Source organism: Prionailurus viverrinus, chromosome B1 (assembly GCF_022837055.1).
Source record: "Prionailurus viverrinus isolate Anna chromosome B1, UM_Priviv_1.0, whole genome shotgun sequence".
NCBI classification, from domain to species: domain Eukaryota; kingdom Metazoa; phylum Chordata; class Mammalia; order Carnivora; family Felidae; genus Prionailurus; species Prionailurus viverrinus.
The window spans coordinates 15,690,453-15,712,410 of record NC_062564.1 but is presented as its reverse complement, the minus strand read 5'-3'; the positions used below and the strand labels follow the sequence as shown (position 1 = coordinate 15,712,410).

General features: G+C 44.0%; 2 protein-coding genes across 6 annotated transcripts in view; one reads left to right on the top strand and one right to left on the bottom strand.

Moving 5' to 3' along the window:
* The window catches only part of ACSL1 (acyl-CoA synthetase long chain family member 1), a 72,387-nt gene that overhangs the window by 39,002 nt on the left and 11,427 nt on the right, over positions 1–21,958 (top strand). For 3 of the 5 annotated variants that reach the window (XR_007151502.1, XM_047855494.1, XM_047855496.1), the window contains exons 4-12: positions 1,484–1,548; positions 4,118–4,219; positions 6,526–6,625; positions 6,817–6,995; positions 12,511–12,543; positions 12,709–12,760; positions 14,001–14,074; positions 16,444–16,521; positions 18,477–18,611. Coding sequence is in view for 4 of the 5 variants with exons in the window: in XM_047855494.1 (XP_047711450.1) it covers positions 1,484–1,548; positions 4,118–4,219; positions 6,526–6,625; positions 6,817–6,995; positions 12,511–12,543; positions 12,709–12,760; positions 14,001–14,074; positions 16,444–16,521; positions 18,477–18,611 (818 nt within the window). In the remaining variant the exon portion in view is untranslated. Of the gene's footprint in view, positions 1–1,483; positions 1,549–4,117; positions 4,220–6,525; positions 6,626–6,816; positions 6,996–12,510; positions 12,544–12,708; positions 12,761–14,000; positions 14,075–16,443; positions 16,522–16,591; positions 16,670–18,476; positions 18,612–21,958 lie in introns of all 5 variants that reach the window. The other 2 variants (XM_047855495.1, XM_047855497.1) reach the window with 2 other exon arrangements.
* LOC125163565 (heterogeneous nuclear ribonucleoprotein A1-like) lies at positions 902–21,220 on the bottom strand. Its single transcript, XM_047855506.1, is given in 5 exon segments — positions 902–912; positions 15,976–15,985; positions 17,261–17,263; positions 20,080–20,993; positions 20,995–21,220. Coding segments are annotated over 2 exon segments (954 nt in total). The 5' UTR covers positions 21,166–21,220; the 3' UTR covers positions 902–912; positions 15,976–15,985; positions 17,261–17,263; positions 20,080–20,210.

Here is a 21,958-nt window from a genome sequence, read left to right as displayed (position 1 = left end):
CTCCCTCTTCTTCCAGGCCCCCAGACCAAATCAGAACATCTGAACTGCCACTCGAGCCTGGAATGGGGAAGCCAGATATGCTATAGTCACAAGACAGAAATGCCGATACCCCGTTCAGAGGGGAGGTGACAAAACAGTCTGTAGTAGAAGCCGTGCAGGCACACAGATGGTGGTAGGGCCCGTGTTTCTAGTTGAGAAACATTGGTGGGGGGGGGGGTGGTGCCTGGGTGGCTCAGTTGATTAAGCGTCCGACTTTGCCTCTCACGGTTCGTGAGTGGAAGCCCCGCGTTGGGCTCTGTGCTGATAGAGCCTGGAGCCTGCCTTGGATTCTGTGTCTCCCTCTCTCTCTCTCTCTCTGCCTCTTCCTGGCTCGTGCTCTCTCTCTCTCTCTCTCCCGCTTTCTCAAAAGTAAACTTAAAAAAAAAAAAAAGAAACATTCTGGTATGTGGTCGACCCTGATCATCGTCTGAATATGGCAGCTTTTTGTGGGGGGCTGGGGGTGGAGTGGACATAGTTTTCCTTCAACAACTACAAACTGAGCATAAAGTTAGCTTGGGGTTAATCTGTAGAAAGAAACTTGCATAATTCCAAATATAAATGACTTGAATGATATTTATTACTGTGCTAGCACTTAGTGTGAATAATTAATACCGGGTTTTCTTTCTTCCTGTTTATTTCGTTACCTGGGGTAGAATCAGGATGCGTCCTGATATGTCTTTCTTTTCTTTTTTTTTTCAATGTTCATTTTATTTTTGAGAGAGAGTGCATGTGAGGGGGCGGTGGGGTAAGGGCAGAGAAAGAGTGGGAGAGAGAATCCCAAACAGGCTCTGCAATGTCAGTGCAGAGCCCAACGTAGGACTCGATCCCACTAACTTAGAGATCATGACCTGAGCCCAAATCAAGAGTCAGATGCTTAACGCCACCCAGGTGCTCCCATCCTGATATTTCTTAACGTTTACTTTTATAAATACCCCCTTATTTTCTCTCATTTTGCATCTTTTCTTTATTTTTGTTTCTCTGCAATTAAGACCTCGCCTGTGTAAATAAAGTCCAGGTCATCAGAATTTGGACATTGAAGAATCGTATTTTCCTTTTTACATTCTGAGTTAGAATGCTTTAAATTTAGAAATTTAGAGGGAGTCTTCTGAACACCTACACCAGAATTTCTTTGCCATTCAGCTCCTGACTCCTTTCTAAACCGATAGGGTATTGAAGAATAATTCACAAATTGAGTGTCTTTAAAAATTGTATTTACCTATGTCCTCTCATTTTTTCCCTCTTCTCCCACTCCATTTAAGAAACAAAATAGAAACAAACAAACAAATGAGACCGAAACCTAGGGAGGACATATTTCCGACCTGAACTCATTATTTCTAATCTAGGGACAAAAATCTGTCTACCTGATCCTTTATAGAATGGAGTACAAATTAGAATATTTATGCATGTTAAGCCCATTTTTTGTTTTTTGTTTTCCTTTTTCCAGGTAACGGCCCTTGTTTAGGCTCTCGGAAGCCAGACCAACCCTATGAATGGCTTTCATACAAAGAGGTGAGTTTTCTGGCTCTGTGTGTCCTCGTGCAGGATGTGGTACTGAAATAGGTCAGCTCTCGGAGACGCTGTGAGGGCTGGAGGGTCGCTACTGAGTCCCTGTGTTGCACTAGCTCAGAGCTTCAGGGACAATGTGCAGCATGCAAAGGGAGAAGTCTTACACAGCAATTTGGGGAAAAACGGGTTAAGTAACTTAATTGGTGGTTCAAAAGCACTTTATTTTAGAACTTACATTGGATGCATTGTGGGGTTGAATTTAATTCTAAGATGACGTTCTAGAAGTGTGCTCAGAGTCCATGGGAGAACAGAATTTCTCCTCTGCCTTGAGGGGTACTAGTGATATTTAGAAGCCCCAACATAGAGTAGCCCTCTCATGTGATAGATGAGGAAAATATACCCCAGGAAAGGAAGGGCCTCGCCTAACGTCACAAGCTGGTCAATGGCAGAAACAGGAGCAGAAGCGAGGTCCATACCTTCCGGTACAGGGCTCTTTGGTGCATTGTATGAACCTGACCAATTTGGGACTGTGCTGACATAGAGCCCCAGGGCGGCCATAGTGAGCAGAACAGATATGCGGAAGTGACACCTGTGTTACTGTATAAACACAAAGGAGGCTGGGATCTGGGTGTATTTCTCTTTATTCCTGTGACTCTGCGGTCCTAGCTGATTCACAGCTACAGCTGTTTCAGTAGTTTCCACTGGCAGGGAGGGAGCGGAGCAGGAAGATGCTGCTTTTTATTTCGATCGTGATAGCAAGACATCTCGATGCCCCCGCCTCTCCCTGGGGAGGCAGGACCCCAAGGACGTATGGGAGCCACCGGAAGCATCGGTTTCTGCTGCCTTTTGTTTCCGGCACAGCTGTCCGGGAAATGGCTCCCTGCCATAGAGGCAGATCATCCTGTGGCATTCATGAATCCACGTGAGCTTCCTCCTTGCACGTTTGGCAGCTGTGCTCTGGAGCGTATATGTGACAGGGGGGTCGTCACAAGGAGCCACAAAGCCGGCTCGGGAATAGCGCTCGCTGGCCCTCCCTAGACTGAACCCCACACCACTTTTCCTTCCCTTCCCTCCCCTCATCTGAGGATCAGTGAGATGCAGAAGGCTTGGCTTGGGTATCTCTTGACAGAGAGCCAAGAGGCAGAACAGCTTAGCGGACCTTTCTTGGGGAAGGAGGGATGAGATGCGTGGCCCGGGGGACCAGAGGGATTTTACCGCTTTTCGTGTGCCTTTCCGGAGCCAAGGTAAAATAGCCACCAAGGTCCCTTATTTTCGCGAGGGGTGTAGAAACAGTCGTGCGCGTGTGCGTTGGACACGTAACGCTGCGTGGTGGTGTTCAGGCCTCCCGGAATCCACAGGTGTGTTGTGAATTACTTGTGTTAGATGCCGGCTGGAAGGCGGAAGACAGGTCCGTTGCAGATGGGACTTTTCAAGGCAGACTGAAAATCACGGCGGTTCCTGAAGGTGTTAATCCGTGTTTTGTACATTTCAGCCAGAGGCCGGTGACGATATAAAACAGGACATAACAGAAGCCAGCTTTGGATTTGTAGACTTAAGTCTTCTCGTCAGCCTGGTGCCTCTGCCCTTTACGGGGCTCGGAACCCTGTGAGGTTTTCTGAGGGAAAAACCTGAGGGAGCCTCTTTCTAGAGATACAAATGCACACACACTAGCCTAGTAAGCTCCGCAAACCAGGGTAGCATCTCACGGGTTCCCGTCCCTTATGTGCAAGCAGAGGTTGTGAGAAGGCTGGGGGATATGGAAACATCATTCTTGCTGTCACCTCACCCTTCAGCTCTCGTTCCCATAGGCAGAGCGAGGTGGCACTGTGTGCCAGGACAAATGGGGTTCTGGGCAGGAACAGGTGTGGCTTCATTCCCTACGGGCACGCGTGGGAATTCGGACTGCTCCCGAGAACTCAGCAACTGAGATGAAGAAAATAATTCCAAACTTTAAGATGAAAAAAAAATTTTTCTTTGTAGTTAATTTGGGGTGGGAATGGGGAGAGGTTGGGGGCAGGTTTATAATCCTACCTCATTTTTATGAATCTACCTATTTTTACTTAGTTGCAATAATACTATTTATTTACTTGCTCATTTTACTTAAAATTGTCACAAGTTTTTTGAAGGTGTCCCCCAAACTTGCTATTTCTGTATTTATAGCAAATGACAAGTTTGGGCTGCTTTGCTGCTCTTTATAAATGCAAGTAATTTCTATCATTCTACGTCCTCGCATTACTTTTATAATTTTATAAAACTAAAGTGTAAAAAAGAAATGTGCGTGAGAAGCCCGGGCATCCAGTGACCTCTGACCTGCAGCTGTCGGAATCCGATTCCTCTGCTTTGCAGAAGGAACCCTATGACCAGTTCTCCTAATAGTGAGTTCTGGTGAAGCCAGCCTCGTGTTTTACAAAACTGTAGGGCTGACGGAACCGCGTTCGCTCCTGCTGCCCCTCGCCGTGCGGCGCCACTTGCTGGCCAAGATAGCAGACTCGGTCGGCTGTCACTCCAGTGAGCTTTGTTCCCTGAGTTGGGCCTGACGTGGTTCCTGATTTTTTTTCCCTCCCCGTTTCAGGTTGCGGACATGTCAGAGTGTGTGGGCTCAGCGCTCATCCAGAAGGGCTTCAAGACTTCCCCGGATCAGTACATTGGCATCTTTTCTCAGAACAGACCTGAGGTATTGACCGTTAGACGCCAGTTGTGTGCGGTTTTGAGAGGCCTCACATGTAAGAGCCAAGTGGAGTTCATACAGACCTTTGCTTGGGACCCAATTTTGTGCTCTGATCTCTACTGAGCGTATGTCTCTATGTTATTTCTTAGAAAGTTACACATATGAAAACCCAGGCTCGGGCCTCCTTGGCCTTTAGGTGGAAAAAATCTATATATCACATTTTGATTATTGGTTTTTGTTTTTTCAAAAACTAGGTCCCAAACAAAAACTAACAAGGAAGTTACTAGAACAGATAACTAACAAAGAATCCTCCTAGCCTCCAGGCCTACCTCTGTGATTAGAAAAATAGCATCAATAAATTATAGAGAAACTTGGATATGTTTTTGGCAGTAGCGGACCCCCCTCTTTGCTTTCTGAAAGGTGGGAGCTTTCCCTGTGATCAGGTTACAAAATTTAAAATACCGGGGGCAGCGGGAAAAGTACCTCACCGCGAGTCAGCCTCGGTGTAGACACGGTCTGTCTGGCTGCCAAGTCCCCTGCGTGGTGCTTCTGTAAACCCTTGCATTAAGGTCAATTTAAATGAGAAGCTCTTCTGGAGCTGTTGTTCCAAATATATATAATACACGTATTATAGCGTTGGTGAACAAATGGCGTAACTTGGCTTGGAAAAATTCAAGCACTAGGCTCGAAGGAATTGAATTGGTTCTTGTGTCTAAAAGACATGTTGGCTCAATCGCTGTGCTATCGACTATTTGATAAATCAGGCTGGTTTCCTAGAGTTTTATGTACTGGTAAGGGATACACAGCATTTTCCACAGTTGGACTACGACTAGGCTTATGGAATTTCGTTTCTTTCATTGTAAGTGAGACCCATTCAAGTGAACACATCCCAGATGTTTGCGTTAGTGGCATTTTATGCTGAATCTATCACTAGGACCTTACTTCATAGGGTAAGCGCCTTCCTACATTTATGAACTAGTTTAATAAATGTGTATGGAGCACCTACTGTGTGCCAGGCATCACGAGGCACCAAAGCACAACAGTGATTTGGATCCTTCTCTTAAGGTACCGTGTGAGGGAAGACCGGCCCGTAGGGTGTTGCTTTGTCTGTAGCGTGGCAAGCGTGGACACAGGGAAAAGGGTTATGGGGAGCTCAGTCAAGGAGGACTTCCTGGAGGTGGCCTCCTAGTGGAGTCTTGAAGGATATGAGAGCAGGGAAGCTAAGGGAGTGTCCGGAACAATGACATGTTTGCATCAAGCAGCGTATCTGTGCTGGGGGTTGAGGGATTTCAATCTGGTAGAGCTTGGAGGGGCAGGGAAGACAGGACTACATGTGCCACATGGACCCTGCTGAGGAGCTTGGACCTGCCCTCCATGTTGGTAACTTGAAACTGATGCTAGGAAAGAAAAAGGAGCAAAACTGCCCCAGACCGAGTGAATGTAAGTGGGGTGTGCTGCCTTTCCACAGCAGCTGTGCCTTTATCTGCGCCGTGGCCGCGTGTCGGATTCTGCAGATTCGAGACCTGCAGCTGGAGATGAGGGGCACCACCAAGGATTTTTAGCGAAAGGCTCATCTTGCCATGTTTGCCTTGTAGGCAGATCAGTTGCCACATGGCTGATGAGTTAGAGGCAAGGAGACCGGTCCCTGTACCACTTCTTCATCACTTTTCTGGGGAGATTTTGCCCAGAACGTCTTTCCTGTTAGACAGGGGTGTCCCTCCTTCCCCAGTTCCCAGGTCTCACCGCACACGGCTGCACAGCTGATCTTCTCACACCCCAGGGCCTCCATTTCACCGAGAAGCCCTCGGTGGCCGCGCATTACCTGGGGATGGGGCCAGGCCCCTCCACAGACCACCTGCGACCCTGCCTGCCGGGGCACCCTTGAGTGCTCACTGCCCTCCCCCCTGCTTTTGTTCACGCAATCCCCGCTCCTGGAGTCTCCTTGCCTTTCTCTCCATCTGTCCAAACCGTGCTGCCCTTGCAGAGGGCGAGCTCAGTCACGTGCCCCGTGGAGGTGGGTCACTTCCGGCTCCCTCGTGTCTGAGCCGGTCACTATCTCGTATGGTTAATTATCTTCTCACATATTTGCCTCGATTCTTCCGGCCACCTGCACTGTCCTTCTAAGAAGGGGGCAGGTGTTTTGTTTGCATCGTGAATCCTCCGTGGTGCCTGGCACATAGGAGTAGACACACAAATGTTGATTTTGCCCCATCCAGTGTTTCCACTTTGAATCTCTCTAGAGTGTTGTTCTCCTTGGAGTGGTTCCGTGATGACATCTCGTTTTCTTTCCCTGACCTTTACTGTTCATTTAGTGGGTGATCATTGAACAGGGATGCTTTGCTTACTCCATGGTGTCCGTTCCCCTCTATGATACGCTTGGAGCTGAAGCCATCACCTACATAGTCAACAAAGGTATGTCTGGGGTCTCCAGGTGGGCACTGGCCTAGTTATCAGTTAGATTTGATGACTTTACATTTGGTTATATCTGATCTGATAGGGATTTTATGTTTAAATACACATCTGTCTTTCTATTCAAAGACTGTAAGTCCTGAAGGCTTTTAATATCTCGGAGCTCATTCTTCATTGTATCTCTTCATTCCCAGCCGAACTCTCTCTGGTTTTTGTTGACAAGCCAGAGAAGGCCGACACGCTATTAGAAGGTGTAGAAAATAAGTTAACGCCAGGCCTTAAAACCATAGTCGTCATGGACTCCTATGGCATCGATCTGTTAGAACGAGGCAAAAGGTGTGGCGTAGAAATCATCAGTCTGAAGGCAATGGAGGTGAGTCATCCTTCTCACTTCCCTGGTGGGCGCCCCTGAGGCCATTTCGGCTCACACGTGGTATCCAGTGCAATCATGCAATCCTAGCTCTGGTTGGGCATCGCAGCAACCCATAAAAGACATAGGGTGGAAATTGCTGCCTCATTACTGGAAGGAAGGGTTCTACATGCATGTCTCAGTGTGAATCCATCACATCTGATAAAAAGTACTCTCGTAAAACAAGTTGCAGGTGCTCACACATTTATTCTAGAGCACTGACCAGCCATGCCAATAAATGTGAATTTCTTTTTTTCTTCTTAATGTTTATTTATTTTTGAGAGAGAGAGAAAGAGAGTACAAGCGGAGGAGGGGCAGATAGAGGGGACAGAGGATTCAAAGCAGGCTCTGTGCTGACAGCAGCGAGCCCGATGTGGGGCTCAAACTCGTGAACTGCGAGATCCTGACCTGAGCCGAAGTTGGATGCTCAACCAACTGAGCCACCCAAATGCTCCAGAAATGTGAATTTCTGATTCGGGTGGAGATTTAAGTTTGTATGTTCTTTTTAGCCTTTAATGCCATTTACTTACTGATTTGTTTCTAAAATGGAGCCAGCTATAGAAATCTGCCTCATTATTCTTTTTCCCAAGTTGCTTTTGTAGCGTCCTGGTAGATTTCCAGCATACATGTTTGATTTGGCTTATTTTTATATTAAATTTCTTGAGATTCACCTTAATCAGAACTTTAAGGGTCACCATTCTAGGAAAACGAATGTGGCGTATATTTAAATTGGTTGGTTGACATCACATGTAAAAAGCTGATTCTCCCAGTTGGATTTGGATTAGAGTTTAATCCAGAGAAGCTAGTAAGAGGAGGATCTTGTCAGGTACCTATCACAGGAATTGGCTGTTCTCCTTCTGAAAATGTTATAAATATTTTCCTGGAACTGTTATAAATAGGGTTTGAAATTTTACTTATAGCTCTCCTTCTACAAGGAATTGGAGGCTATAAACAAGGATCTATATAATACCTTTCCGGAGGAACTTAGCGGCCATAGAGAAACTAATTTGTTCTAACAGAGCCTTCTGCCTCACATTTATACAGAGACGCACACAGTAGAATAGATGCTTAGTCCATAAGAATGGGTGTGCTGTACTGTTCAGTTGGGTTTTTAGCTAGCTTTTTACCTAGCATTTCTGCACATTTGTTAATTTCACTTGTGATCGCAATAATGCCATTTACAATGTAATTTTTTTCCTCCATCTTTTCCCTAACCCCACCACACAAACGTGCACACACATGCACACACCCACAGGAATTTTTTGGTATTTTTTTATTTTTCTATGATGACATAATTTTAAGATGAAAAAATTTAGGTAAATGAAGATTGTAATGGAAAGTTAACATTAAAGATTTTATTTATAAAAGACATTATTTTCCACTTACCTGTGTCATATGATTCATACTTGGGTTTTAAAAATTTGTAAGCAAAAGATTAAGTAATTTTTAAGAAGGGAATTTAACATTGGCCTTCCGGTTGATCATATGATCAAGTTTATGTTGATATATGTTTTTATAGGATCAAAAAGAGAAATATTGGTATTTGGAATTTTTGCTTTTGGGGGATATTTTATTATGAATATTTTCAGACATGCAAACAAGAACAGGTACAAAGTACCAAGAATTGTACAATGGACTGCCATATGCCCACCAAACATCTGCAGCTAATGTTTTAATATATTTGCTTTATCACATATCCGTGCATTACTCTGTCCCTCTATTCATTCATTATCTTTTTTTAATGCATTTTCATTAAGTTGCAGATTTTATTACCCCCAAATACTTCAGTATGTTATTCATTAACTAGAATTCAGTTTTCCTCCTGGGCAAGGTTTTTTGTTTTGTTTTGTTTTGTTTGGGCATTTGGAGCCTGAAGATAGCAACTCATTTATTTTTATGGTTGCTGTACTCTTTTCTACATGATGTCATTATACAGGTTTGAGGCTGTGAACCTTCTTGGCATATAGGGCACTAATTTTGATCATGTGTGTTCCCAATAAAATAAAAGCCAAACTGCATGTAGCTGTGGCTGTATTTTACTTAATATCAATTTTTGAAGAATTAGAGATCTCAAGAAGTTATGTAAGAATTTTGAACAGATGAGTGGAGATTTGGGTCTGATAAAGGTTACTTTAAAAAAAAGGAATTATTTTTGCTTTAGCTCTTAGTTGACTTCTATTTGGACTTCACTGTTCCTATTTTTAATCAGCAGTCTATTATATACATAATTTAAAATGTAGTTAAGATTAAAAATGGTTTGGGGTGCCTGGGTGGCTCAGTCAGTTAGGCATCTGGCTCTTGATTTCAGCTCAGGTCGTGATCTCACTGTTAATTGGATCAAGCCCTGCATTGGGCTCTGCACTGACAGTATAGAACCTGTTTGGGATTCTCACTCTCTTTCCCTCCCTCTCTGCCCCTCCCCTGCTTGTGTGCTATCTCTCTTTCTCTCTCTCAAAATAAGTAAACTTTTTTTAAAAATTTTTTATTGTTTTATTGTTTTTTAATTTTTATTTATTTTTTTAATTTACATCCAAGTTAGTTAGCATATAGTACAACCATTATTTCAGGAGTAGATTCCTTAATGCCCCTTACCCATTTAGCCCATACCTCCTCCCACAACCCCTCCAGTAACCCTCTCCTTATTACTCAGCTATTTAAGTCTCCTTATGTTTGTGTCCTTAAGTCTCTTATGTTTGTGTCCACCTCCCTGTTTTTATATTATTTTTGCTTCCCTTCCCTTATGTTCTTATGTTTTGTGTCAAAGTCCTCATATGAGTGAAGTCATAAGATATTTGTCTTTCTCTGACTTAACTAATTTCACTTAGCATAATACCCTCTAGTTCCATCCACGTAGTTGCAAAGGGCAAGATTTCATTCTTTTTGATTACTGAGTAATACTCCATTGTGTGTGTGTGTGTGTGTGTGTGTGTATACGTACATATATGTATATATATATATATACACACACACATATATATACATATATATATATATATGTACGTATACACACACACACACACACACGCACACACACACACCCCACATCTTCTTTATCCATTCATCCATTGATGGACATTTGGGCTCTTTCTATAACTTTATTATTGATAGTACTGCTATAAACATTGGGGTGCATGTGCCCCTTCAAGACAGCATACCCGTATCCCTTGGATAAATACCTAGTAGTGCAATTGCTGGGTCATAGGGTAGTTCTATTTTTAATTTTTTGAGGAACCTCCATACTGTTTTCCAAAGTGGCTGCACCAATTTGCATTCCCACCAGCAGTGCAAAAGAGGTCCTCTTTGTCTGCATCCTCACCAACATCTCCTGTTGCCTGAATTGTTAATGTTAGCCCTTCTGACAGGTGTGAGGGGGTATCTCATTGTGGTCTTGATTTGTATTTTCCTGATGATGAGTGATGTTAAGCATTTTTTCATGGGTCGGTTGGCCATGTGGATGTCTTCTTTGGAGAAGTGTCTATTCATGTCTTTTGCCCATTTCTTCACTGGATTATTTGTTTTCTGGGTGGTGAGTTTGATAAGTTCTCTATAGGTTTTGGATACTAACCCTTTATCGGATATGTCGTTTGCAAATACCTTCTCCCATTCTGACCATTACCTTTTAGTTTTGCTGATTGTTTCCTTCGCTATGCAGAAGCTTTTTATTTTAACAAGGTCCCAATAGTTCATTTTTGCTTTTGTTTCCCTTCCCTTGTCCGGAGACATGTTGAATAAGAAGCTGCTGTGGCCAGGGTCAAGGAGGTTTTTGCCTGCTTTCTCCTCTAGTATTTTGATGACTTCCTGTCTTACATTTAGGTCTTTCATCCATTTTGACTTTATTTTCATATATGGAGTAAGAAAGTGGTCCAGGTTCATTTTTCTGCATGTTACTGTCCAGTTTTCCCAGCACCACTTGCTGAAGAGACTGTCTTTATTCCATTGGACATTCTTTCCCGCTTCGTCAAAGATTAGTTGGCCATATGTTTGTGGCTCCATTTCTGGGTTCTCTATTCTGTCCCATTGATCTGAGTGTCTGTTCTTGTGCCAGTACCATACTGTCTTGATGATTACAGCTTTGTAGTACAGCTTAAAATCCAAAATAAATAAACTTTTTTTAAAAAATGGTTTAAAAGTGTATGCTGGGCAGAAACTCACTGAGCCCTGAGCACACTGATCGAATTTCCATGTAATTCTAGCATGCTCACTCCATATGCTCATTCAAGCTACTCTGTTTTAATAGGAAAGGAATATAAATAGTTCATTAAAGAAATTAATAGCTAATTGAAGTGGCCACCAAGATACCTCCATGCAGTGAACTGAACATCACAATGGACCCCAGGTAGTGATTGGGAACCAGCTGCTGGGAGATGCATCCTCAGAAATGAACCTGCAGCTCTTCGTGTCCACCCAGCAGTGCTCTTCCGTCTTCTGTCATGGACACTTTTATTTTTTTTTTAAGTTTATTTATTTTGAGAGAGAGAGAGAGAGAGAGAGAGAGAGAATGAATGAATGGGAGAGGGGCAGAGAGAGAGGGAGAGAGAATCCCAAGCAGGCTCTGCACTGTTAGCGCAGAGCCCAACACAGGGCTTGAACCCACGTACCGTGAGATCGTGACCTGAGCCGAAACCAAGAGTCAGAGGCTCAACCAACTGAGCCACCCAGGCGCCCCATGTCAAGGACTGTTTTATAATCTTGAGGTTCCCAAATCTTTTTATCCACTCCATGTGGGGAGTATAGATATTTGAGCCTGTAGCATTTCATCCTGCAGGGACTGCCGGTGATCCAGTCATCCAGAGCTGGGTGACCACACGTCGGTGCTGTGCTCTGGTCTCAGGAGGGCGCAGAGCATCTGCAGTTCTTTGGTTATGACTATGGTTTGCTTTTGGTCAAGAGCCAGCCATAAAAGGGTGTGGGAGTGTGGACAAGAAATCCATCATAAAAAACCTCTGATTCCTGTCTTTTGGATAAATCCTGTTTCAAGGGCTAGTCCTGACACCATTTGTTTGGTTTTATATGAGAGAAGACAACTGGAAAATGGCTCCTTTTTAAAAAAATTTATTAATTTTTATTTGTTTTTGAGAGAGCGAGAGAGAGAACTTGCATGGGGGGGGGGGAGGGGCAGAGAGAGAGGGAGACACAGAATCCAAAGCAGGCTCCAGGCTCTGAACTGTCAGCACAGAGCCAGACGCGGGGCTCGAACTCAAGAACCGTGAGATCATGACCTGAGTGGAAGTCAGATGCTTGAGCAACTGAGCCACTAAGATGCCCCTGGAAAGAGGCTTGTTAGAGCAATGCATAAATATGTCACTTCAGTTTAATTAAAGTGGTCAGTTTCTTTCATTTGAAACGGACATTGTCTTTGAGCCAGCTCTGAGTGAATTCCACAGTAGAGTCAAGTTGAAGTGACTTTATCGATGTCGCCTTATTTTTTACATTTTGAAAATGTTTCCATTTAAGATTTTTTTTTTCTCTTCTCCTTAAGGACCTGGGAAGAGCCAACAGACAAAGACCTAAGGTGAGTACACGATGTCAGCCCTGCTAAGCCCTGCTGATAACTAGTCTCCAAGACTGGTAGAAACCTTGGGGATCAATGTAAGGCCTATAGTTTTCTTTCTGTTCTGACTTACACCACCTTTGGGTTTGTTTGTTTGTGTGTGTGTTTGTTTTTAATGTGCTCTAGCCGCCAGCACCTGAAGATCTTGCAGTGATTTGCTTCACCAGTGGAACTACAGGTAAGGTTTGAAATGCAGTTGCCTCTTTTTTTTTTTAATATGAAATTTATTGTCAAATTGGTTTCCATACAACACCCAGTGCTCATCCCAAAAGGTGCCCTCCTCAATGCCCATCACCCACCCTCGCCTCCCTCCCACCCCCCATCAACCCTCAGTTCTCAGTTTTTAGGAGTCTCTTATGTTTTGGCTCCCTCCCTCTCTAACCTTTTTTTTTTTTCCTTCCCCTCCCCCATGGTCTTCTGTTAAGTTTCTCAGGATCCACATAAGAGTGAAAACATATGGTATCTTTCTCTGTATGACTTATTTCACTTAGCATAATACCCTCCAGTTCCATCCACGTTGCTACAAAAGGCCAAATTTCATTCTTTCTCATTGCCAAGTAGTATTCTATTGTGTATATAAACCACAATTTTTTTATCAGTTCATCAGTTGATGGACATTTAGGCTCTTTCCATAATTTGGCTCTTGCTGAAAGTGCTGCTATAAACATTGGGGTACAAGTGCCCCTATGCATCAGCACTCCTGAGTGGCTAAAATGAACAAATCAGGAGACTGTAGATGCTGGTGAGGATGTGGAGAAACGGGAACCCTCTTGCACTGTTGGTGGGAATGCAAACTGGTGCAGCCGCTCTGGAAAACGGTGTGGAGGTTCTTCAAAAAATTAAAAATAGACCTACCCTATGACCCAGCAGTAGCACTGCTAGGAATTTACCCAATGAAATGCAGTTGCTTCTAAGTGGTATCTGGAGGTGTGTATTCCCTGCCCCCTTTCTTGGGTGACCGACAGGTGATGTAGTTGAACTACAGATGGACTAGAAGCAGAGGAGACAGAAGTGTTGCGAGCGCAGTGTCCTTGTGGCCCTGTCAGACATTCCCAGAATCTGAGTGTGCCGTGTATTTCCTCAGACATTTATTGAAGGCGACAGTGGATCCGCCCGTTTCTTGGGATAAACCAACATTTTATTTCCAGAAATAAAATTCCTGTGTTTTCTCCTCTTCCCACTACACAAGCCCTCTAACACTCACCCATGTTAATAAAGGTTGTTTAAGACAATCTTTTCATGTAAAGGATTGCAGATTGTTTAGGGATTTAATGTCATTCAGCATCTGGCTTTCACAGTTGCACCGAACACTAGAGGCATTTGAGGCCCCAATTATACAGGGTTCTGGGCTTCCTTAATTCCTGTCATTTGGGGATGGCGTTTCTTTAACTTGGTTTCTGCTCATGTGTGTTCCTCAGGCTACCCCAAAGGAGCCCTGATCACTCATCAAAACATAGTGAGTGATTGTTCAGCTTTTGTGAAAATAACAGAGGTAAGTGTTTGGGATATTGCCATCTTTCTTCACGCTCAGTGGTTGGCACTAGGCCTCAAGAATGAAAGTGTTTTATGGCAGAACCGCCATGTTTGGTCCCTGCTGTGTTTGGAGTACTGTTTGACGTGGGGATGAGGTCTGAGCTCTAATATGGTCTAAGATCACCTTCTCTCAGATTGTCTTCATTGTGGACCTAATCTCCAACTCCTGCTTGTGACCATTAAGCTGAATTGACGGACAAGTTATTATAACTTTTATGTAGTAACACTTCATGTGGGTACTGCCCTATATAAATGTTTCCAGGAGAGGACCAAGAAGAAATGACTCTCTAGTGCTCCCATCCTGGGGTGGGGAAAATAATTTCTTTAAGCGGACAATGAAACGTTAAATGCTGCGGAAGGTTTTTGAATTACTGTTATTTATTACAGTTGATCTGACTTCTATTTTATGAGAAGATTAAAACCTTGACCTTCAGTTGGTTTCCTATTAAAGTTTGCCCTCCAAGTGTCCTAGTCTGCGGGGCCGCCATAGCAAAATAGCACAGGCTGAGTGACTTAAATGACAGACATTTATTTTCTCACAGTTCTAGAGGCTGGAAATCCATGATCAAGGTGTCAGTAAATTTGGTTTCTGGTGAGGGCTCTCTTCTGGCCTCCTCGCTGTGTCCTCACATGGCCTTTCCTCTTTGTGCACACAGAGAATGAGAGAGAGGTTTCCGGTGTTTCTTCCTCTGCTTCCAAGGGCACCAGCCCTATTAGATGAGCCCCCCAGTTTATGGTCTCATTTAACCTGAATTACCTCCCCAGGGGCTCCACCTCCAAATACAGTCACACCGGGGGTTAGGGCTTTAGCATAAATTTGGGGAGGGGGACACAATTCAGTCTGTAGCACCAAGGGTATATTTCAAACTTGCCTTTTAAAAAAAAGTACTTATCAAGCAATATCATGCCTTTCCCTCATGCCCTTGGCACATTTTACATAATTTGCTTTTGCGGTCTCTGGGAGGGTTGCGTAGGTCCTAATTTTTGTGCTGGGAGCCTGTGCTGAATGGTTTTGGGGAATGTGCATCTTTGGTGGCTGGAGAAGGTCTGTCTCTTACCGACACTCACACTTTCTTAGTCCCCAGTTCCTTTTTCGACATACAACTTTATCAACAGAATTCAATATTTAGTGCCTCATCCACCTGGAATTTTAATTTCCTAATTAGCCTTCAAAGAAAACTTAAGGTTAGTGGCTCATGGAGGCGAATGGCTACAACTTTGTTTAAAATTAATTATACTATCGGGGGCACTCACAAGTTTGTAAAACTTCTAATCTTAGTAACATACATTGGGGGGGGGGGGGCGGGGCGGGTACCAAATCAGAAAATTGAAAAGTATAGAAATTACCCAGTCTGACTCCTCATTATGTAGCAGTTTCCTACCAAGATGTACTATTTGGGACGCAGATCACGCTTGAATAAAATTAAGCTAAGATTATGGCACGTTCAGCCTCCATCACCCGCTTCTGGAGCTGCTGAGTTTGCTGGTGCTTTCCTCTGTCACCACATGATCGTGAGGGACAGGCCAGCTTCAAGGAGGGGACGGGCACAGCCCAGAAATGGTTGCATAGACACCCGACAAGGCCTCCGTTTCTTAACTGGTGTGGCAACAGCTGCTGTAAGGCAGCCCCTGCTTTGGCCAGAATTTTGTGCGTAAATAACATGAACATTCTTAGCCTTGAAACGGAAACCAGATGCCTTGCTCAATCCAGCTGCAACCTGTATCACAATCAGCATTTTATTGCAGATGGTGCCAGATCAGAGCTTGCACCCAACAAATCAAGATTATTTTTCATGGGGGGAAGTAGGCCATTCAGGTGAAGACGTTGATCAAACTAAAATACTCAACATGCGTTTATACTATAAAAGAGCTTGGAAATTCAATTTCTCTTCTCTCGTCCTTTCCCTTTTCAACACAATACACTATCTTATGTTGTAATAGATCTGTTTCCACAACATAATATGTTACCTTGTGTTGGAACTGACCTTTTACTTCTTAAGGTGAAATTGAGCTTACTGGGCTGTGGGGTACTGTATCTTGGAAACACTAAATAATTAAAGCACATGATTCCTTAATATCCCAATCTGGACAAAATCTGCCTTATTTTGGTTAACGTTGTCCTGAGTGGGTTTACTTCATCAGGAGTGAGCTCTACTCTAACTGTATAATTAAAGTGTTGATTTTTATTTAATCCTTTGGAGAGAAACAATTTCAGAATGTAAGCAAAAGCTGTTTCTCCTTGGCATTGAGGTATTATGTGCTCTGAAATTCAAACGGGGAGTTGCTGGGAATCTTAATGCTTTTCTGCTTGCTGGTATCTGTTTGCAGAATACAGTTGATCCATCCCCAGATGATACTTTGATCTCTTTCTTGCCTCTCGCCCATATGTTTGAAAGAGTTGTAGAGGTAGGCCCTTTGTTTTACTTTTCTTGCTTGCTTGCTTGTTTTTGTTGTGCTAAGTTGTCATGTTTTACAGAAGGTACTTGCCTTGAATGCCAGTGACACACACATTTCGTTTTTGCCACTCGCACACATGTATGAGCAGCTTCTGCTGGTAAGTCTTATGTGTAGACTGTCATCCCCGCAGTTAATTCTTTGCTCAGCCCCGTTTTAGAAATGAATGATTAATTTATTTTAAGGAGTATAAATTTCACTTTTATTTTAAGTAGTATATTATTTTAAGGAGTATAAATTTGGGGGTGGGGGTCCGGATACTTGAACTTTATTTTTTTTTAAGTTTATTGATTTTTGAGAGAGAGAGAGAGAGAGAGAGAGAGAACAAGCAGGGGAGGGAGTGACAGGGAGACACAGAATCCGAAGCAGTCTCCAGGCTCCAGCTGTCAGCACAGAGCATGACGCAGGACTCGAACTCATGAACCGTGGGATCATGACTTGAGCCAAAGTTGGACGCTTAACTGACTGAGCTACCCTGGCACCCCGATATCTGAACTTTATTAATCATTCATTTTAAAATTAGAAGCTCAGACTTTCAAAGGATATGCACGTGGGCATGATTCCAGAAATTTAACTTTAAAAGTAGAATTTTTATGAACACCATCCTACAAAGCCTTGAGAGGCTTCTGCCTCTGTAAGAAGTCTCTATTTTTGATGGTGCTTGTTAAGAGCGCACAAGTCAGCTTAAGACACACTTTTTTTCACCAGTATTCTCAGTGCCCTTGGGAAAGCAGGGTGATGTACAGCTGACCTTTGCCCGGGCTCCCTGTGCACAACTGTGTGACTAGTTTAAAAACTGACCGAGAACCATCTCTTTTCCTTCTTGGACAATTTTGGATCATATACTTCTAGGAAAAAAAAAACAATGGCTGCCATCCATTCATTTAACAAATATTTACTGAGCAGCAGCTGTGTGCCGGGCACTGTGTGAGGTGTCTGTGACAAAGAGGTGACTAATCCAGAGCTAGCGGCCCTCTGATTGGCTGCTGCCCTCAAGGGCACTCTTAGCCCTAAAGGATCAAGGGTCACGAGATCCCGTCTTCCATCTGTTACCTCTGCTACTGCACACCTCAGGAGATCTTGTGAGTTTCCAGAGTGATCTCAAGCGAGCTGATAATGGACCATGTATAACTAATGGCAGTTTTGGAAGGATGCCTGGGAGGTCGGGGCACACCTGAACAAAAGCCCCCTGCGCTTGAAAATTTCAACCGTGAACTGTGGTGTCCCTTTCCAGTGGTTTCTGCTTTCGGGCCTGAGACCATTTATACTTCCGTGACATCATCTTTTGAATCTCTCTTTCTTTTTAAAATTTAAAATAGGCTGACTGTTTGTCAAGCACTTATGGCTTGCCAGTGCCATTTGCATCAGACAGGAACACATCCACACAATGGATCCTACAGCAGGCCACTCTGGTGTTGGATGGCCCGGGGTCTCAATGGCGACATACCCAGTGGCTTTTCAGAAATTTTTAGTTAGATTCAGATTTTCAAAATGGGCCTTTAATAAGCTTGGCAAGTAGCCAAGTTTGCAACGTAGCTAGGTTTTTGTTTTGAGAATAAATTAGGCCTAAAGTTTCTAGAAGAGTAAAATACTTGGATCACATGACATTCACCACCCATTTATCATAAACCTGAAACAGCGGAAGCTCCATCATCGTCCCTAAAAACACCACCGCCTGGTTCTTAACCAGCTCCTTTATCTTCAGGATGATCAAGAGAAATACCGCATTTCCATGTTGTGCAATGACCGGGAAATGTAAGAACACTTTTTGAAAAGATACCCATGTGTAGGAACTTCAGGCTTTCTGGAAACTGGTCCAAAATGCTCAAGCTGGAGCCCTGGGTATCTGCGTGTATGTTGTGCAGCGCCTGTTGCGATGCTGATGTTATTTTCGTTTCCTGCCCTAGTGTGTAATGCTGTGTCATGGAGCTAAAATCGGATTTTTCCAAGGAGATATCAGGCTGCTTATGGACGACCTCAAGGCACTTCAACCCACTATCTTTCCTGTGGTCCCCAGGCTGCTGAACCGGATGTTTGACCGAGTAAGTTCTGAGCAGCAGAGAGGGGGACCTCGAGTCCGAGACTTGGGTTTGATTCGGGCTCAGCCGGGTACCTTCTGTTCCCATGGTCTCAGGAAAGCGCAGTTTACCCATCGGTAAAACCAGAAATCATCTACCTCACAGAGCTGTTGGTAAGGACTCTGAGAAAAAAACAGACCAACAGACTTTGTTAACTGAAAGGCCCAACACAGGTGTAAGTGGGAGGTCATCTTATTTGTACAGTAAACTCTTTTGAGCCTCCGTTCTCTCATCTGCACGATGGACCGTTCCCTCCGCCCCATGCTGTGTAGCTCATAAAATTGCTAATCGCATCACATGAGAACAATAACTATGAAACGACTCTATAAATTGTAATGTCCACGCACACATAACATGACTTACTTAGCCACATAGAAAGAAACGACTGAGCCAAGCCAGGGATGGAGAGAATGCCAGCCTCTCCGTAGGGCGTCACTGTGGCACGGACCACACATCCTGGGCCAGACCGGCTTGTGGCATGAGCTTCTTCAAGATGAATTTGGACCGGGCAGTTTTCATGCTCTTTATTGGAAAGCAGGGCTTCCGTTATCTATGAGAACCTGCTTGGTTTTTTTAATGGTTCTTTAAAGAAACTTTTTAAAATAGCTTGATTGAGATATAATTTACCATCTGTATAATTCACCCATTTAAGTGTAAAATTCAAAGGTTTTTAGGACATTCACAGAGCTCTACACCCATCACCAGAACCCATTTTTACTACCTTGAAAGGAAACGCCGTACCTGACCTATAGCTATCCCCTACCGCCTTCTACCCCCAGGCAAAATGAATCTACTTTTTGCATGTATAGATTTCCCTGTTCTGGACTTTCATATGAATGGAATCATGACATATCTGTTCTTTTGTGTCTGGCTTCTTTCACTTAGCGTATTTTCAAGGTTCATCCATGTTGTAACATGGGTCCGTACTTCATCCCTTTAAATGGTTGGGGCGCCTGGGTGGCGCAGTCGGTTAAGCGTCCGACTTCAGCCAGGTCACGATCTCGCGGTCCGTGAGTTCGAGCCCCGCGTCGGGCTCTGGGCTGATGGCTCAGAGCCTGGAGCCTGTTTCCGATTCTGTGTCTCCCTCTATCTCTGCCCCTCCCCCGTTCATGCTCTGTCTCTCTCTGTCCCAAAAATAAATAAACGTTGAAAAAAAAAATTAAAAAAAAAAAAATGGTCAAGTAATATTCCGCTGTATGGTTATAACGCATTTTTTTTTTTTAAAAAGACCCATTTATTCAGCGTCATGATCAGACTATTACATTTAGCAATCAACAGCATGGGTGCAAAAAAAAAAAAAATCTACATTAAAACCCTTTGTTGGAATGCTTTACACTTTCCACAGAACAGAAACTAAAATAACCTGTTATACAATTAGTCACAAATACAGTCCTCGAGGTTTTTGCCCATACACGTGAGTATTGTCTAAAACATGTCTTCTTTGTAGCAGCTAGGTCCTGCCACCACTGTGCTTGGCTGAGTTCACAAATCTGTTGTAACCTGTAGCTTCCCTGTCACTTCTCTGGCTCTCCTCTCCTGCTAAGCTTTGTTTCCTGGCAGTAATTAAAACCTTCTGCCACTGCCATAGCTACTGCTGCTGCTGGGACCGCCACAGCCACCTTGGTTTCGTGGTTTGGCAAAGTATTGGCCTCCACCACCATAGGGGCCAGAGCTTCTGCCTCCAAAATTTCCTCCTTTCATGGGTCCAAAATGTGAAGATTGATTGTTGTAATTGCCAAAATCATTATAGCTTCCACCACCTCCAAAGTTGCTTCCATCGTTACCAAATCCGTTATAGCCATCCCCGCTCCCACCACCACCTCGACTGCCGCCAAAGCCACCTCGCCCACTGAAGTTTCCTCCACGGCCAAAGTTGTCATTCCCACCCAGACCACCTCCACGACCACTGCCGAAGTTCCCAGGACCACTTCGACCTCTTTGGCTGGAGGAAGCACCAGCCATCTCTTGCTTAGATAAAGCTTTCCTTACTTCACAGTTGTGGCCGTTCACAGTACGGCATTTTTGAATGACAATCTGGTCTACAGAGTCAGGGTCATCAAAGGTCACAAAAGCAAAGCCTCTCTTTTTGCCACTGCCTCGGTCAGTCATGATTTCAACCACTTCAATTTTCCCATACTGTTCAAATGAATCTCTTAGGTGATGTTCTTCAGTGTCTTCTTTAATGCCACCGACAAAAATCTTTTTCACAGTTAAGTGGGCACCAGGTCTTTGAGAATCTTCTCTCGAGACAGCCCTCTTTGGTTCCACAACTCTTCCGTCCACCTTGTGTGGCCTTGCATTCGTGGCTGCATCCACCTCTTCCACAGTGGCATAGGTGACAAACCCCAAAGCCTCTGGAGCGCTTGGTGTTTGGATCTCTCATTACCACACAGTCCGGAAGCGTTCCCCATTGCTCAAAATGGCTCCTCAGACTCTCATCGGTTGTTTCAAAGCTCAAACCTCCAATGAAAAGCTTCCGCAGCTGTTCAGGCTCTTTGGGAGACTCTGACTTAGACATGACGGTGGGGGGAGGGGAGACTTTCACGATGCTTACTCGGCGGCGTCCACGGGCAGAAAGCTATAACACATTTTTTTTGACATAACAAGATCAGTCCTGTTATAATGGTTTGGCATTTTATTTTTAAAATTTATTTATTTAAATTAAAGTTAATTAACATTCAGTGTCATATTGGTTTCAAGAGCAGAACCCAGTGATTCATCACTTACATATAACACCCAATGCTCATCCCAACAAGTGCCCTCCTTACTGCCCATCACCCATCTAGCCCATCCGCCCCCACCCAACACCCTGCCAGCAACCCCCAGGCTGTTCTCTGTATTTGAGTATCTTGTGGTTTGCCTCCCTCTCTGTGTTCATCTTATTTTTCCTTCCTTCCCTTCTCCTATGTTCATCTGTTGTGTTTCTTAAATTGAACAGATATAACACATTTTATTTATCTTTTCATGCATGGGTGGGCATTTGGGTTGTCGTCCCTCTTTGGCTATCATGCATAATGATGCTATGAACATTCATGTACAAGTTTCTGCATGGACACGTGCCTTCTTTTCTCTTGGGTACTTACATTGGAGCGGAATTGCCGGGTCACATGGTAACTCTGTGTTTAACTATTTGAGGAACTGCCAGTCTACTTTCCAAAGTGACCGAGCTGTATGACATTTCCCACCCCACCCCCAGCAACGTAGGGGGGGAGGTTCCAGTTTCTCCGCACCTTTGCCGACACCTGTTGCTGTCTGACTTTCTGATTCTAGCCATCCTCGTCATTTTGAAACCTTCTCTTTTCTTGACCCAT